The sequence below is a fragment of the Pieris rapae genome, chromosome 5 (genome assembly GCF_905147795.1).
Source record: "Pieris rapae chromosome 5, ilPieRapa1.1, whole genome shotgun sequence".
NCBI lineage: Eukaryota > Metazoa > Arthropoda > Insecta > Lepidoptera > Pieridae > Pieris > Pieris rapae.
Window position 1 is genome coordinate 1,262,354 of NC_059513.1, and position 16,331 is coordinate 1,278,684.

The 16,331-nt window shown below is 30.6% G+C and overlaps 3 protein-coding genes across 4 annotated transcripts; 1 reads left to right on the forward strand and 2 right to left on the reverse strand.

Moving 5' to 3' along the window:
* Positions 1-927: 927 nt before the first annotated feature.
* Positions 928-2,972, forward strand: LOC110996810 (coiled-coil domain-containing protein 102A). Its single transcript, XM_022264660.2, has 2 exons — positions 928-1,187; positions 1,767-2,972. Exon 2 carries the CDS (start codon positions 1,778-1,780, stop codon positions 2,894-2,896), a length of 1,119 nt encoding a protein of 372 aa, XP_022120352.1. The 5' UTR covers positions 928-1,187; positions 1,767-1,777; the 3' UTR covers positions 2,897-2,972.
* A 1,951-nt stretch (positions 2,973-4,923) lies between these two features.
* On the reverse strand, positions 4,924-9,830 carry LOC110996813. 2 transcript variants are annotated; one of them, XM_022264667.2, is made up of 9 exons: positions 9,691-9,830; positions 9,346-9,502; positions 8,680-8,744; positions 7,964-8,097; positions 7,451-7,560; positions 6,840-6,971; positions 6,291-6,389; positions 6,114-6,210; positions 4,924-5,516 (listed from the first exon to the last, which is right to left on the reverse strand). In XM_022264667.2, exons 3-9 carry the CDS (start codon positions 8,704-8,706, stop codon positions 4,976-4,978), a joined length of 1,140 nt encoding a protein of 379 aa, XP_022120359.2. In that variant the 5' UTR covers positions 8,707-8,744; positions 9,346-9,502; positions 9,691-9,830; the 3' UTR covers positions 4,924-4,975. The 2 variants fall into 2 exon arrangements, with proteins under 2 accessions (XP_022120359.2, XP_022120358.2); XM_022264666.2 differs by having other exon boundaries at positions 8,680-8,773.
* A 1,902-nt stretch (positions 9,831-11,732) lies between these two features.
* Positions 11,733-13,834, reverse strand: LOC110996805 (cytochrome c oxidase subunit 5B, mitochondrial). The gene is made up of 4 exons (XM_022264651.2): positions 13,676-13,834; positions 12,657-12,830; positions 12,243-12,286; positions 11,733-11,946 (listed from the first exon to the last, which is right to left on the reverse strand). The coding sequence occupies exons 1-4, from the start codon at positions 13,761-13,763 to the stop codon at positions 11,884-11,886; spliced, it is 369 nt and encodes a 122-aa protein (XP_022120343.1). The 5' UTR covers positions 13,764-13,834; the 3' UTR covers positions 11,733-11,883.
* Between the last annotated feature and the right edge of the window lie 2,497 nt (positions 13,835-16,331).

A 16,331-nucleotide genomic window follows, 5' to 3' on the forward strand; every position in this document is an offset into this window, starting at 1 on the left:
GTTCTGTTTATCACATTCATGCTCCAATGAAGGCTTCACAGGATTGGTCCTTAGAATAATCTTTGAGTTTTTGTAACATATAAGCGTTTTGTTACTGGCTGATAAATAAAACGTGTGACACGATTCACTTCCGTTATATGAGTTGAGGGTTTATAATTGAATTAATTTTAATATTTTGTTATTATTAATAGAGAATCATTATAACCAATATATGTAATTGCCACAGTTTTAGAGTCGGTCTTGTGAATCAATCCAACATACTTTTCACAGTTAAAAAGACAATTAAAAAAATACATTTATTTTTATAGGTAAACCAAATTAAATAAATTATTTTTCTGGTACATTATCCTTTAAAATTTCCTTTGGAACAGCTTGAAATAAACCCTTTCTTGCCATTTCATCTGCCCAATCTTCAAACTCTCCTCTCCTAAAGCATAATGAAATATATAGTTAATAAAATATATTTACTTTTTCAACATTTTTATTTTATTTAACAGAATATTTGTAAAGTCAACTTTTATGAGCACTGAATTTTAGGGTATGCTTCGCGGTAATACTTTTACAGCGGTAGGTACATACATACTTTTAATAGCCTAACATACGTTAAGGAGCTTAAAATATTTTTGGCAAACCTAACCCGCTAATAGTATGGACGTTGGCTCTCCCGCTAATAGTAAATCTGATTGACCACAGATTTAGTATGAAATTAATACACGATTTTCGCTTGTCAGTGAAAATTTTTCGATGAATACAAAATACTCTTACAAGAGTATACGTATTAAGTTTTTAATATAATATGATTTATCTTTATATATTCCGACTAAAAATAATATATTTTTTTCTTTTTAAGTAATTTCATCATTTGTGAAAATCCTAAAAGAGTTATGTCAAATGTCAGGTTGAAAAGCAAACTCCAAATATATCAAAATCCAAATTTATCTAAAATCTAAATGGATATTGGTTATTACTTAATATGTACAGGATTTTTTTATTTGCTGAATGAATAATGCATTTCAGTGTGTAGAAAGTAGCAATTTCGAGAAAAGGAAATTTACGTTTTATCTCTTTCGCTATATTTTCTTTTCACCATATCATCGCAAACATTGCAGTAAACTACAATCGAGTCGAGAGAAAACAAAACATATTACTTTATTTGAAAACGAAGGGAATTTGATTCCAAAATCGAGGTAAGATCTTTCTCAAGTATTTCTAAAATTTTATCAGATTTGTTTTTATGAGCAAATTCAGAGCAAAAGAGATTGCCATTCTTTCAGAACACTGTGCATTCCTTTCTTTTCTTTAACAATTTCACAATTTATTAAGTTATCTAACTATTAATTGTACTATGACTGGGTTGAAACATTTAGCTTAAAATAAATTTTTGCAGAATCTATAGTTAAAGCTTATTTTCCACAAGTAGTAATATGTTTTATTAAAATATAACTTACGCGTAATATTCTTTATACGCGGCACGTCTTGGTCTCCCTAAGAAGAAGTAAACACATGCTCCAGCACAACAGCTAAAAAATAATGCTTGAAAAATAGTTGCTTGAGTTTGTGCCCAATGAAGTCCACGCATTACAGGCTTAGGATGGCATGGTGGTCTTGGAGGTGGTGGTGGACAGATCTGAGCACATGGATCAGGAGTTTTTGGTGGACATGCCATTTTTCTGAAATTTTAAATTAATACTTTTTGATGCCTTCAATATTTTTATTATTGGTATTTTTATTATTTATAAAAAAAATGTACTTTTATTTTCATACAGAATTCATCACAATGGCTCAGAGTTCACATGGAGGAAGTCACCGACGAAGCAGGGATCATGAAAGTTCTATGAGATATACTAATACTGACTGGGAAGCGAAGGAAGCACTGTATCAGCGAGAATTAGATGAAGCTCGAGCAAGAGCAACACAAATGGAGAAAACAATGCGCTGGTGGTCTGATTGCACAGCCAATTGGAGAGAGAAATGGAGTAAAGTACGTAATGAGCGAAACAAAGCTCGAGAGGAAACAAAACAATTAAAAACAAAAGTAGACATACTTACTAAAGAATTAAATTTAATAAAAACAGATAAAAGTGATTTAGAACAGCAATTACAAGTCTTGAAATTGGATAATGAAAAATTACTTAGTCTTGGGGAACGGAGAATCGTTTCATGTGACTTATCAACAGAAGATGGTGTGGAGTTAAGAAAAAAATCTGGTATTACAAGTCCAAATGAATCAGCCAAACAAAGAGCTTCTCTAGATTCTCATAAATTCTCAAATGTTGATAATGTCCTTGCAAATAAATTAGGTGAGATGAGAATACGTTTGGATGAAACCTTCAAGCATCTACAAACTGAAAAAGATCAAAAATCGTTTTTACTATCAAAGATTGAAACCTTGTCAGCCGAGTTACACAGTGCCAAAATGGAGTTAGCACATAGTGATAGAACTTTAGGTTCAACTGATTCTAGTCATAGTGAAATTGAGAGGCTACAAAACGAACTACAGGATGAAGTAGCTGCAAAACAGGTTCAGGAAGAGAAAATTGCTGAACTTAAAATGGAGCTGGAAAGGCTAAAATCAGAAAATACTATACAGTGGAGCAAACGTGAATTATTAGAAACTGAAAACATAGCAATATTAAGAGAAAATAAAAAATTATATAGCCAAATTTGTGAATTGAGAGAGCAAATTCACAAACTCAATAGAATATCAGATGGGAGTATTTATGGTATACCATATAATGATCATAATAAGTTAGATTCAAATGTGTTATACATCAGGAAGAGCAGTGTTAGTCCAAGATCCCACGAATCGAGTAATGCCTCCTCAGAGGCCATTGCTGACGCGAAAACGAATACGTCTGGAGAGGACGACGAATTAGCGATAATTGAAAGAAATTAAGAACATTTATAATAAGGTAGCTAAACGTAAATCTTTTACCTATTTTGCCCTTAAAACTTCTCTAGCTTGATGATGATGATATTAATTTATCCCTATTGGGAAACGCAAACAAACGACTTCTCTTGCTTGACTTACATAAAGTTTTATCTGTCAATGTGTTATGTTTTTTTTTTTGTATTTCTTTTTCATAATTTTGAAGTAGGTAAGTATTTAATTGTTTATTTAAGTATTTATTATAAAGTCTGATATTTTTTCTCGTTCATTCTGGTGATTTTATTGGAATGAAAATAGATAAACTGCATTTGGTTGATTTTCTCAGTATTTACACATTCCTAATACAACCTCAAGATATATTTGCTTTGTTTCCTGCATAGAAAGACTCCCATTACCATGGACATATTATTGGCAACAAATAATGGATATATTAAAAATGTGACAGAATTCGTTATGGCCACTTAATTCTGCATCTTCTGTTTATGTTGCAGTAAAATATTTTTCGTTGGTTAGAAGTTTTAGATAAAACATGTATTTTAACGGACTGAGTAATATTAGTAAATTATATAAAATTGCAAGCTATTTGAAATAATATCCAGTATTGTAATCATTGGGCATGTAGAAAATTAAAATAACAAGAATACTCAAATATAATAACTGTTAAAGACTAAGAATAGTGATCGTTCATCTGTCATGTGTTGCATCTGTGCAAATTTATGGTAGATGACAAATGTTAATAATTGTGATAGTCTAGTTTTATAGCTGTTTTCTTGTAGGAACTAGTTGTGTGGTTCTTTTTTGTATTATAATAAGCCAGATAGCAATAATTAAAATTTCTGTGCAAGTTAAAATGCATTGTAACGCGAAGTAATAAATACGTATTTTTATTTCAATAGAATTCAAAGTAATATGTTTGTTTTGTTTTATATTTTCCTTGACTTTTGGAATTCTAAAATTCGATCTTCGAAACAAAATTAAAATAACTTTTTTTTAGTTAAGTGTACGCTTATAGCATCTGCGCATTTAAATTGTTAAATAACGTTTACAAACTTCAACTAACTCAAACTTCTGTATAATAAATGGAAATATTATGATCCATAAATAATAGACTAAACAATTTAAACTTTTTGAAAATAGCGTTATCTAAATATGCCTAATTAGCCCTTCCAAAGTATTTTAGTACATTGACTTATGATAATTTGTTTATATTTAGTTGTAATTGCCTCATTTCGACGAATTTTTATAAACTATTTAATTGTTTTAATATGTATAAATAAAAGTGTGAACTTCTAAATAGTTTGATTTTTTATTATTGATGCACATATATCACGACTAATTTGCCTCTGCGAGCTATTCTGCCTGCGACTTGAAGGAGGAATGAACATACATTAAAAGATTCTTTAATACCGTAATGTTCCGGAAACTGACTCGTACGTCCTAATCGTATAAAGACACCGATGACCACAGAAAAAAGCCTGCTTCATAAGGGGGCTATGGGACTTCAATCATTCAAATTCCATAACGAAAATAAAAACCTAACATACGATGTAATATAGGCTTTAAAGAGCGGGACAGAACGCATACTGCGTCACATCAGTCTTGCGTGATCGGTCACGTAACGCAAATGCGTTAGAGTGGGACAGAAAGCATACTGCGTATTCGCAACTCTGACGATATAAGACGTGTTAGTCTGTATAATAAAAAAAATACTGCATAAATAATTATGATCGCATAAGTTGATAAAAATGTTATACAATAGCTTTACCGCAGCAGTTCCCGAATACCACACATTTAAAAAAAAATGGTAACCAAATAATAGCTAATATGTGCGGGAAAAAAACGCGATGGGAGTTATATTACGAAGTAATCTAATTCCTTTTTTTGTATACATCATTATATTTATTCACAAAAAATTCTTTCATATTGAGTATGAAGGGGATCGTAGTGTTGTAAAACAAAAAACGTAAGCTCCGTTGCTAGTTGCTACCCAATTCCATAGAGACAGCAAAAGGGAAAGAAATAAAACAACATAATATAAATTATTTATATATTTTCATCAATACATAACAGCTGATAAATACATATTCATTCCGCAGATTTAATAAAGTCACTAATTACTTCGTGAACTGGTATACTTGAATCTAAAGCATAATCTATGACTTCTATTTCGCATTCTGTTTCGCCATTTATAGAATGAACTATCGCTGGTATCACACCTTTAATTTTTTTATTTGTCATTTCGTTACTTGACATTTTACCTTTAGGCTTTCTTTTTGCCTTTCCCGGAATGGTATTTTTAATTGTTTTTGATACTTTGTCAGGTACTTCACTAATATCTTTATTTTTTCGTTTTCTATTTTTCTCTTTTGTATTATCCTCTGTACTTTCAGTGTCAATCGCGTAATTTTCAATTTCTTTAAGACTCAGATCACGTTGAAGCGATTCCATCTCTTCTTTTTCCATTTTATTTAACAAAGCAGTTGTTCTTTTTCCAAATTTTTCCACTTTATAATTATGCAATCGGGAGAAGAATGATGCAGATGATATTGATTTATTGATGCTTATTGGTGCAGATGTCTTTTGAGGAGATTTATTTGCAGTAGTTTTTGATGGAGGATTTTCATTCCTGAAAATTTATACATAAGTATTGCTATATATATTGACCAATCAAAGTGTTGTATGTCAGTCACAACCAACCAACGTTTTTGAATCAGCTGTTGTCGTGACCGCCATTTTGTTTTAAATTTTTAATCAACACGCTGGCTTTCGGTCAGACATATAGTTAAACGTTTTCGTTTGTTTTTTAATTTTTGATTGAATATAAATCTTTAATTAACTGTCTAGAGATTCAATGAGCTTTCTGATTTAACTACTTTACTGCGACATATACATAGTATTATGTGATGCATTTATCTCTTTTCTACTCCATCGTCCGATGACGATGCGATGGTTTGTCGTGCGTAGAGCCGGAGTTCATCGATTTATAAGACGTTAATCACGTCAAAATTGTAATTTTCAATAAAATAATTCTTTGTATTACACAAAATAATGATAATTTGTGATAATAATTCAATTTAATGATGTAAAATTCCGTAAACCTTTACATACACCAATGTTTTTACTACTAGAACAGATGAAATATCAAATGTATAGGGTAGTTATTTATATATACATATATAAGTAATAATGTTGAAATTTAATATTTTCCGAAATTGGACAATACCCTTTCTGTGATGTCATCAGATGATGAAGTTGATCAGGCGCATTTGTCATTGCTCGTTGTTTTATTTCAGACACTGTATCAGACCTGTCTTTAGCCTCTGAAAAACATAATTATAGTAAATTATATTTTTTTAAATATTATAATCATTTTCCACACCTGTATAAAATGTATGCTTACCATCATTATCATAATAGCCTTTGACCAGTCTCTTAAACGACGTCGAGAGTTGAGAAGGCAAATCAGGATTAACGTATTTCAGACCAGCATTTATACTACCTAAAAAAAAATTTAATTTTACTAATAAAATGTAGGTATATGACTATTCTTCATATTTTAAACCACAGATATTGACTTCGGCGTGCGACTCTTATCCTTTTTCTTTCAAATTATCAAAAACTTAGCGGCCCAACTAATTAGTAATTAGGATTTCATTAGTTATATTCAATTATTTTTTGATGCTTTTAATCTTTGCTTAATTTATTTAATTATTTTTTAGAGTATAAGCTTCATATAATCAGAATGTTGTATGCGCGTATAATTGGGGTAACACTAGGCTTGTGTAACATGCATGTACTGTGACTACTTTGTTGGAGCAACAAATGAATAAAAAAAAAATAAAAAAAATTGATAAATCAACATGAAACGAATACAGAGGTTATAACCTAAGAAGGTTGTAACGCAATTTTTTTTTTCTTCTACATCATACAAGATCTCAATCGTACTCACTATTCAATCGATCTCTGGATTGCGTGTATTTCCTGGCAATCGTACCCAATTCCATTAACAGATCAGTCTCTTCATTTTGATCGCTGAAAATTCCCGTTGTACCTATATTTTTATTCTTCATGACCACTGTGCCTAAAAGAAAATTGCATTAAAAAAAGTGCGTGCGTACAAAGTACACATGTCAAAAGTTAAACTTTATTGTAAATTATTACTAAGCACGCACCTTTTTTTTTAAATAATAAAGTAACTAAAATATTAATTATTTTTTTAATTTTAATTTATAGTTATGTAACAGCAGTTGCTGAGAAATGCACGGTCACACATACTCTTTACCTATATTAGTATTGATTATAGAAGTATATCGTAATATATTTTAATTTTCTATTATTATATTTTTTAATCAAAAATATTACGTACACGTCCTGCTGAGAGCATAAACGACTCGGGAAGCAATTTTTCAACCTTTTTTTTTTAAATGGCTTTAATTTGTGCCAAATTGGCACAAGGTTCTTCGCCAGTGTCGTGTAGATGGAGAAGACACGAAGAAATCATTCTTTAACTTCCAAGTAAAAATAAATCATGATCGGTATGGCAGATTTTTAATGACTTACCATTAAAATATTTCATTAGGGGGATATCAAAACCTCTTTCACGCTCCACAGCTGTATACCTTGAGTGCTTAACCAACACTCGACCAAGAATAAGTAACGCATCGTTGAACCTGTAAGCGTCACTGCGTTATGGTCAAATTGTTAATATACGAAGGCTAAACAGCCTAGCCGTAGTTATGGCCCTAGACAAAATCCCTTTACGACACGCTAACTATCGCCAAACGAATTTGTCTAGGAATGACATTGGCTCTCAGTTGATCACGTGACCATTTTCATACGACCCATTTCGTCACGCTTGTATTATAAGCCCTAATAATATAATTCTTTCGAGTCTCTTCGAGTCCTCTGGCATTGAGTGTCCATGGGCGGCGGTATCACTTAATATCAGATGAGCCTTCTGCCCGTTTACCCCCTGTTCTATATAAAAAACAAAACCAATAATGATACAACTTTAAAATAGTAATACTTTTTATGTTTAATCTAATTGAGTTGTAAAATCCATTTTTGGAGTACCTGTAACGTCGTATTGCATCTTCCAACCGCTTTATTTCCGGTACATCCTCAGGACATATAGGTAAATATGCAAAATTGGCAAAAGGCTGTTGTGTTACCAACGCATATACTATGAAGAGGCTTATCACAGATTCCTGAAAATATTTATGTTATTTTTGTTGAATAAATTATTAACAGTATATAATACTTTTTAAATTGTAGTTTGAATTATTTATTTATTTTATTTATTTAATCATTTATATATATCATTATCAAATAGCAATGACAATATGAGTAATTAATTAATATAACAAATGTTTCTTAGGTTTACATTTCATGCACACAAAAAAGAATTTCGTATGTGGTTTAAGGTGTACATTCTCCACAGAAAATTAAAAAGCATACTCAGTAATCCAATACATTATTTAGTTACATTTCCTTTGATAACGTATTGCGATTAACATGCACCATCCCTTACAGCTTCAATTTAGGTCATAATTAAAGTTTCATCAGCAACCATGTGGAAAACTGCTTGTAACTTGAAAGCTGAACACACAGGTTCTTGAATTGTAATTCTAAGAGCTTATAAAATGGTTATTTAGACAAAACAATCAAACCACTTTGCACTAATGGATTTGTAAGCCGGGTTCAAACTATGACCTCAGGGATATTAACATTTAGAAGATTTAACATTACATCTAGACCTAATTCAAAAAGTAAAATAATATATATTTTACCTTGTAATTTCCTGTGTCTCGTACCATAAAACTCTTAGCAACAATGATCAATTCTTCGGAGAGCTCTGCAATTTCCGCACATGAAGTTAGCTCCCTGAGCAAACATTCTACATGTAGGTAAGATTAAAAGCAAAAATGCTACAAGGTTTAGGAATCTCATTCAAAGCGTCCAGCGTTAGATATCAAAATTTTATAATTCTATAAAAATTGGTCATTAAGCCAATATACTAATAAGCATCTAAGTGTGGAAACTGAGTCCACCAACCATAATATAGTTCTTATTACTACAAATAATGTAAACTTTGCTGTTAATAAATATACTAGTATATTCATAGTTGTTTTTTTTTAATAAAGATGATAAAAAAAGAATTTTTAGACTTATAAAAACTAGGCTACCCCAACAATAAAAGTCCTTTCTATAATAAATCTCCTAAAAATAAAATTGTTGGTTGTATATAATCGAAACTTCCTTTTAATTTTAACTCTGCCTATTAAAATATTCAATTCAAAACACAATTGAATATTTTAATGTGCGTCTATTATTTACCTATTTTACCTGAAATATTATAATATAATAAATAAAACATTGTCGTAAAGTGATTAGACATAAAACTATTTTATACAGTAATGTCTTTAAATCTCAAAACTTATTTAAATTATACATACTGATACAAGCTTGGAAAATGCATTTCTTTCCATACAGTGCAGAATGTTTGGAAATTTAATACATCTAATTTTAAGCAACGCTGTATTAAATCCTCACAGTCCTCGGTAAAACCATCTGCTATGTATATTCTGAATACATCATTTAATTGTGAAGTATCTGAAAGTAAATAATAAATCTTTATTGGATGACTTTCTTTTCAAAAATACAAGACTGAAGCTAACGGGATTTATTTTTAAGCCTTAAATATTCATATTACTTTTTAATTCACGTCCAAAGTTTCATATTGAAACCTTTATTGAGAGCCTGCACCGCGAGAATTAAAATAAATTAAACATTATACTTACTGGACATTTTTGTTTAAATCCTTAGTTTAGTTGCACATTAACAAAATTGTTTTATGGTTCAGCTTGTTTATAAAACTAATAAAAAAACAAATTTACAAAATATAATCCAATTCTTACAAAACAAAGTGTCAATGTATGAAAATTACGTAGCCTAATAAAGATGTCACAGACTACATAAAGGCTTATTACACCACGCGATATTCAGACAGTCTTATTAAGATTCAGCTTAAGTGCTTATTACACTATGCGATATTCAGACTGGCTTAGTAAGACTGTCTTAAAATCTAATTAGCAAGCTCGCTATTACACTGGACTGAATACCGCATGCTAACTCATTTTTACTCATTTGCACAGCGTACGTAGTCGGTGACGGATGTCGCTATGTGACTTAAGAAACTACCTTAGAGTAGGAGTTGCCGAGTTTGAATGACTATTAAAATGTTATATTAGTAATTTATATTACTATATGTAATTTAATAGATACTCCATACATTCAATATGGCAATAAAAATGGCATGTCTCGGTACAAATCAAGAACAGAACCAGGCTGGCACACTTTAGTATGTTGTCATTAGAGAATCGCAGAAAATTAATTAAATTTATTGACACATCGTTTGCAGCTAAGATATTCTATAATAAGATTGATTGTCCGAACCTTCTTTCTAAATTTAAGAGTCATGTTTGTTTTTACCAATGTATCAGTGTGTCGAGCGTTGGCTAACTTTATCTATAAAAAATAAAAAACATTCCAAAGTACTTTTTTTTCTTGCGAACACGCCATGGTGCACGCGGCCACAGAAAACAAACATGTACAAACGTCTTTGCTCTGCGACTGCCGCGCGCTGACTGAATGATTTAGCGTGCTAAGTCTTATTACACTACACGATATTCAGCAAGTAAGCCAGTAAGCACCGCCGAACCCATTCGGTCGGTCTAATTAGACAGGCTAACTGGCTAACTCTTATTACACTAGGCTGAATCTTAATAAGACTGTCTGAATATCGCGTGGTGTAATAAGCCTTTTAGTGTAATAAGAGTTAGCCAGTTAGCCTGTCTAATTAGACCGACCGAATGTACTTTGGAATGTTTTTTATTTTTTATAGATAAAGTTAGCCAACGCTCGACACACTGATACATTGGTAAAAACAAACATGACTCTTAAATTTAGAAAGAAGGTTCGGACAATCAATCTTATTATAGAATATCTTAGCTGCAAACGATGTGTCAATAAATTTAATTAATTTTCTGCGATTCTCTAATGACAACATACTAAAGTGTGCCAGCCTGGTTCTGTTCTTGATTTGTACCGAGACATGCCATTTTTATTGCCATATTAAATGTATGGAGTATCTATTAAATTACATATAATAATATAAATTACTAATATTACATTTTAATAGTCATTCAAACTCGGCAACTCCTACTCTAAGGTAGTTTCTTAAGTCACATGGCGACATCCGTCACCGACTACGTACGCTTTGCAAATGAGTAAAATGTCGAGTTAGCATGCGGTATTCAGTCCAGTGTAATAGCGAGCTTGCTAATTAGATTTTAAGACAGTCTTACTCAGACAGTCTGAATATCGCATAGTGTAATAAGCACTTAACTAAGTCAGTCTGAATATCGCATAGTGTAATAAGCACTGTAGTACCGAGTCTCAATTCTCCCAGATAACTTATTATACTATTATGACGTCTTTATCAGTCTATAAGTTTTTAGTAATATTTACAATAATAATTGACAATAATTGTTATCAGCTTATCATCACATATAACAAACTTATGTTTTATTTTGCAACTGTAACTCGTTAAAATAATAATATCCTTTAGAGTGTATTGACCCTTAATCTCATTATAGCGGCATTTAAAATCTGGCAAATATTTCAATTTGATAGTTTGTAAAAAATATGCCTTATCAGTTTTCATACATAGCGCAGTTTCACTTAAACTAAATAAAAGGCGAATTATAGTAATAATACTTTAATAACTACATACAATTAAACAACCATAACAACACAGTAGGTACCGAATGAAACACTGATATTTATGCTTACATATTTAATGATTTCTTTGATTCTGTTCAGTATCGGATCTAATTGACACTTTATAAAATCGCAGAACGATTATGTGCGCCGATCGATGCGTACATTTATTGCAATTAATAAACACTACAGATTGGAACTAAAAATTGAATTTACAGAGGTGTTTTTTCGATCAATTTGTACCAGTGACCACACTCACAGCGGCGGGGATGTTCCTGTAAAAAAATACTGTTAAATAGCGTGACATGCATCATATTATTATTAAACATTAAGAAAAGCTAAATCAGTAAACTATCATTCTGAACCATGAGGTAGTCAGATCTGTGCATCAATATATTTTTTCATTATGTACAATTTTTCTATTGCATACAATGATTGATGATATTTAAGAAAACCATGGTCATAAAACATCAACAAACAGTGTCTGTCTTAATAGAAAGTCTACTATTAATATGCTTAGTAGAAAAAATTATGATTAGAGATGATATGATATGATGATGAGAGAAATCACCTTATGCACCCAAAGCCAATTGATACTAGTAGAGTGTTCTTCACCTGTAATAAAGAAAAATCATTGTTTTCATTAAAAAAAAATTTTGTTTTTGTAATTGTTTTTATATAGTAACACATCTTTGGCATAAATATAATAGCATAGTGAGACTTGATAATGTGAAATGAAAACTTGTAGTCTTAACTCTTTTTAAATAGTAGCATATTACGGTGAATTGTGAAATATGATTATACATAATGTTTTCCTTATAAAAGAATGAAGTGATGTAGAATATAACACCTATACCTAAATTCATGTTATTGAAGCCTTTTTTTAACGTCATTCAGCTTCTTGTATATCATTATTGTCTCACATACTCTATGTCACTAATTTAAACTATTTGGAAAGATTATTTTGATATTATTGTTTACTTACATATGCATCCAACAATACGAGCATCAAAGCAGGAAGGAACAAGTGTAGGGTTGTCACGAGTACCAGCAGCCTTCTTCAGTACCTTCATGTTAAAAGGATCATCATTGCCAGACTGAAGAGCTAACAATTCTCTTTTTTCTAATCCAGTAGCATGTTCCATAGGGTCTACCATCACTGTAAATATAATAAAATGTGTTTAATTTTTAAGTTATATATTCTGCCTCTATGCCTCAGATTGTTTAGCATGATATACATACATTTTTGCACTTAAGGCTATCTCTTTCCTGTCTATATAAGCAAATGTTAAATAGACAGATGATGTTTATTACTGAAATTGTGATTTTAAACAACAAGTGTTTTCCTCACTAAAGTACACTTATCAAGTCAAGTCTCACAAACAATTAACACATATATCCTGTGTTTGATCCCACACTCGACAAGAAGTAATTATTGTTAGAAGATAATTGTATCTTTAGACAACATCTTTTTTATAACTTGCTATTTACAATTATTCTTTTATAAAATGGATATACAATGGACAATGAGTTTATACTGTAATAAACCCAAACAATATACTATAATCAATTTGGGTGGAAAATGTAATTAACTAGTATTACTTGACTAGATAAGGTAAAACGAAAAAAGATAACCTTAAATATGATGAAGTTTTGTTATTTATTTTTGAAGTTACTGTATCAGAAAGGTTAGTTAAAGATGTAGTATGACGAAAGTATGGGACTTCATTTTGCATTATATGTATTTCATAAATAATAAATGAAAACAGAATGCCATGGCACCGATTAAAATAAATTTGCGCAATAATATTATATTTAATTTTCAGTATAATAAAAATGATAGCATATAAATAAACATTATTTTAACATACAAAAATGTTAAATTAACTTAATTTTTGTAGGAATTCTGAAACTTTATGAAATACAAATATCTTTGACATTACGTAACTTATTTCTGACAGCTAAGGCCATATATTTTACACACAAAATAAGTTACTTTCTTACTTTTATCTGCGTATCCCCGTCGAGCAGACGAAAATAGCACACTTTTGAGAGCATTTCCGCGGACAATTTGTCTACACAAGGAAGCCATTTCTATATTTTCTCACTACACCGCTTCTCACGATGGCAAGTGGAAGTTTGATAAGAACATAGAGATGTATCTGAATTCTGAAATCGATTTATTAGTCTGTAGTCTATGTTTAGTGTGCTATATCGACCTGTTTTGAAGAATACCGGTATTTGCACAGATACATAACAGATAAGTTCATACGTATATATACGATTAATGTTTCATACGTTATAATATTTAAAATGTTGTGATATTTTATTTAATTTGTATGAAAAAGTCATCAGAAAGTAACGCTTTTGTTCAGCTCAGTTCAGTTCGCGTTCCTCTGAACGATTGCAATTGGTCGCCGTCAAATTGTGACGGCAAATTTTATATTTCGAATTGTAATTCGTTGCACATTTATATACATACATGTTATAATATATTCATTCACATTACATTAATTCCAACGATTCAAGTTTTAGTACTCAAGTAACTATGGGTAATACAAATAATTGATAATAAATATAATCATTTCAATCATACAAATTTACCTAATATGACGATGTATGGTGATGTATATGAAATGAATGAATGATGAACGCCGGCTGCACAAATAAATAAACACAGTCACGTTCCGTCAATTTTTTTACTTGCACAAGCGAGAGATCGGTACAACCGATAGAAAGGATCAATGCAATTCATAAAAGTAATCAATTCAAATATGTGTATTACGTAAATTTATCTTCAGTAAACTGACTTTACAGACATCCAAGTTTTTTTTATTGCCACCTTTTCTAAGTATAAATATAAGATACCTTCAGATATCCTCCGTATGTCTCACTCACCGCACGAGACGCAAGTCCAATAAGATGTACCTGCCTATTGCATCACTTCAAAATTAGGGCTCAACAATCTCAAATAATTTGCAAAATTTGAGTTAAATCTGTTCAGTCGTTTGTTCACATAATTTTTATTCGTTTTTAAAATAAACAATTAAATATGCATGTAGTAAAATTTGATTGACATGACAATTTCCGCAAGAGACGTTGCCGTTTTGTGTTACCCCTTTTGTTATACCATCAATCAACCATCCTGACCTCAACTCAACCAGTAGAAACTCCAATAAACTATAAATACTTAATAGGATTAATGTTTGATAACAAAAAATTTAATTTTCTTCACACTACAAGACATCTCTAAAAGTAAACCGTTAAAGTGAAGAGAGTAAAAATCTTCTCAGAAACAGAAGTAAGTTCCTTCAATTTTGAATAATGCTCTCTGAATTTTGAATAATAAGCCTTTGACGTCGCCGACAGCTCTAGTTCAAAATTATTCGCGCCTCGAGCACCGCTGCGTGTCTTGCACTTTCACATTAATTACATTAAGTTAAATAAATTGAGTTTAATCAAACTTGAACCAATTGGAAATGCTAATTCTAGGAAATTTGCGCACTACATACAATTGTAGTTTTCTCGCTGAAATCATGTTTTGTGATTGTATTAATAAAAAAAGTTTCCCCGACACCTTTGGACATTTAAAAATCATATCATGTCAATCTGAATTTGTTATTACTTTGACACATGTGAACTTAGCGAAAATATATACGTACGTCGTCGGTATTAAATTAATTCTACCGCACTAGTTCGCCAATGCGTTATGCGCGGTGTTGCAGTTTTTGACCGTCGTCTATTATCAATGAATTTGCATTGGTGTATCGACCAATTTAATCTGAATTTGTTAGTATGAGAAAAGAGTGCTTACACTTAATTACATTTTCCTTGTACTGTTACGTTAATCTTATATCTTTAAACGAGCAATTCTTGTATATATATATATAATTGGAATCTCGGAATCGGCTCCAACGATTTTTATGAAATTTAGTATACGGGGGATATGTAACGGGGGCGATAACTGGATCTAGCTAGGAATCATTTCTAAAAAAAATTATTTTATTCGTGTTTTATCAACTTAAACATAAACTTACTTTTTTGTAAGATCGAAAAATATTATTCATATTTCATAATTTTATTAGTAAATAATAATTCGTACTTAAATATATATTTTTTTATAAATTGTGTTTTTTGGTATAATTTACAAAAAAAAAAAAAAATACCGAGCAAGGCTCGGTCATCCAGGTACTATTTATATTAAATGTCTAAAAACGTTACGACATGTATAAAAATGTCGTAACGTTTTTTCTACGTTGTATATTCAAATAAAAGGGTAGATTAAAATAACTAGAAAGATATTGAATAAAAATTTATTAAATATCGATATTAAAATGTTATTTAAAGTTTGTGCAATAAAAGTACAATTTAAGAATGACGATAATTAAACCGTTTATACTATCTTACACGTACACTTATTGATTTACTGGCATTTGACAGGGAAGAACCAGGTTAAATTTCTTAAAATTAATATTGTATTTTTCTGTACCGAAAAAAGGCTATAAACAATGATTTCCTATGCATAAGGAGTGCCGTCAAAATCTGAAACAGAATAAAAAAGTCAAGTCAACGTAAGTCTAAATAAAAAACAACTAAGTATTAATATTAAGTACTCTTACAAAGCATATATTAAATTTGTTTTACCAACTTACCGTTATAG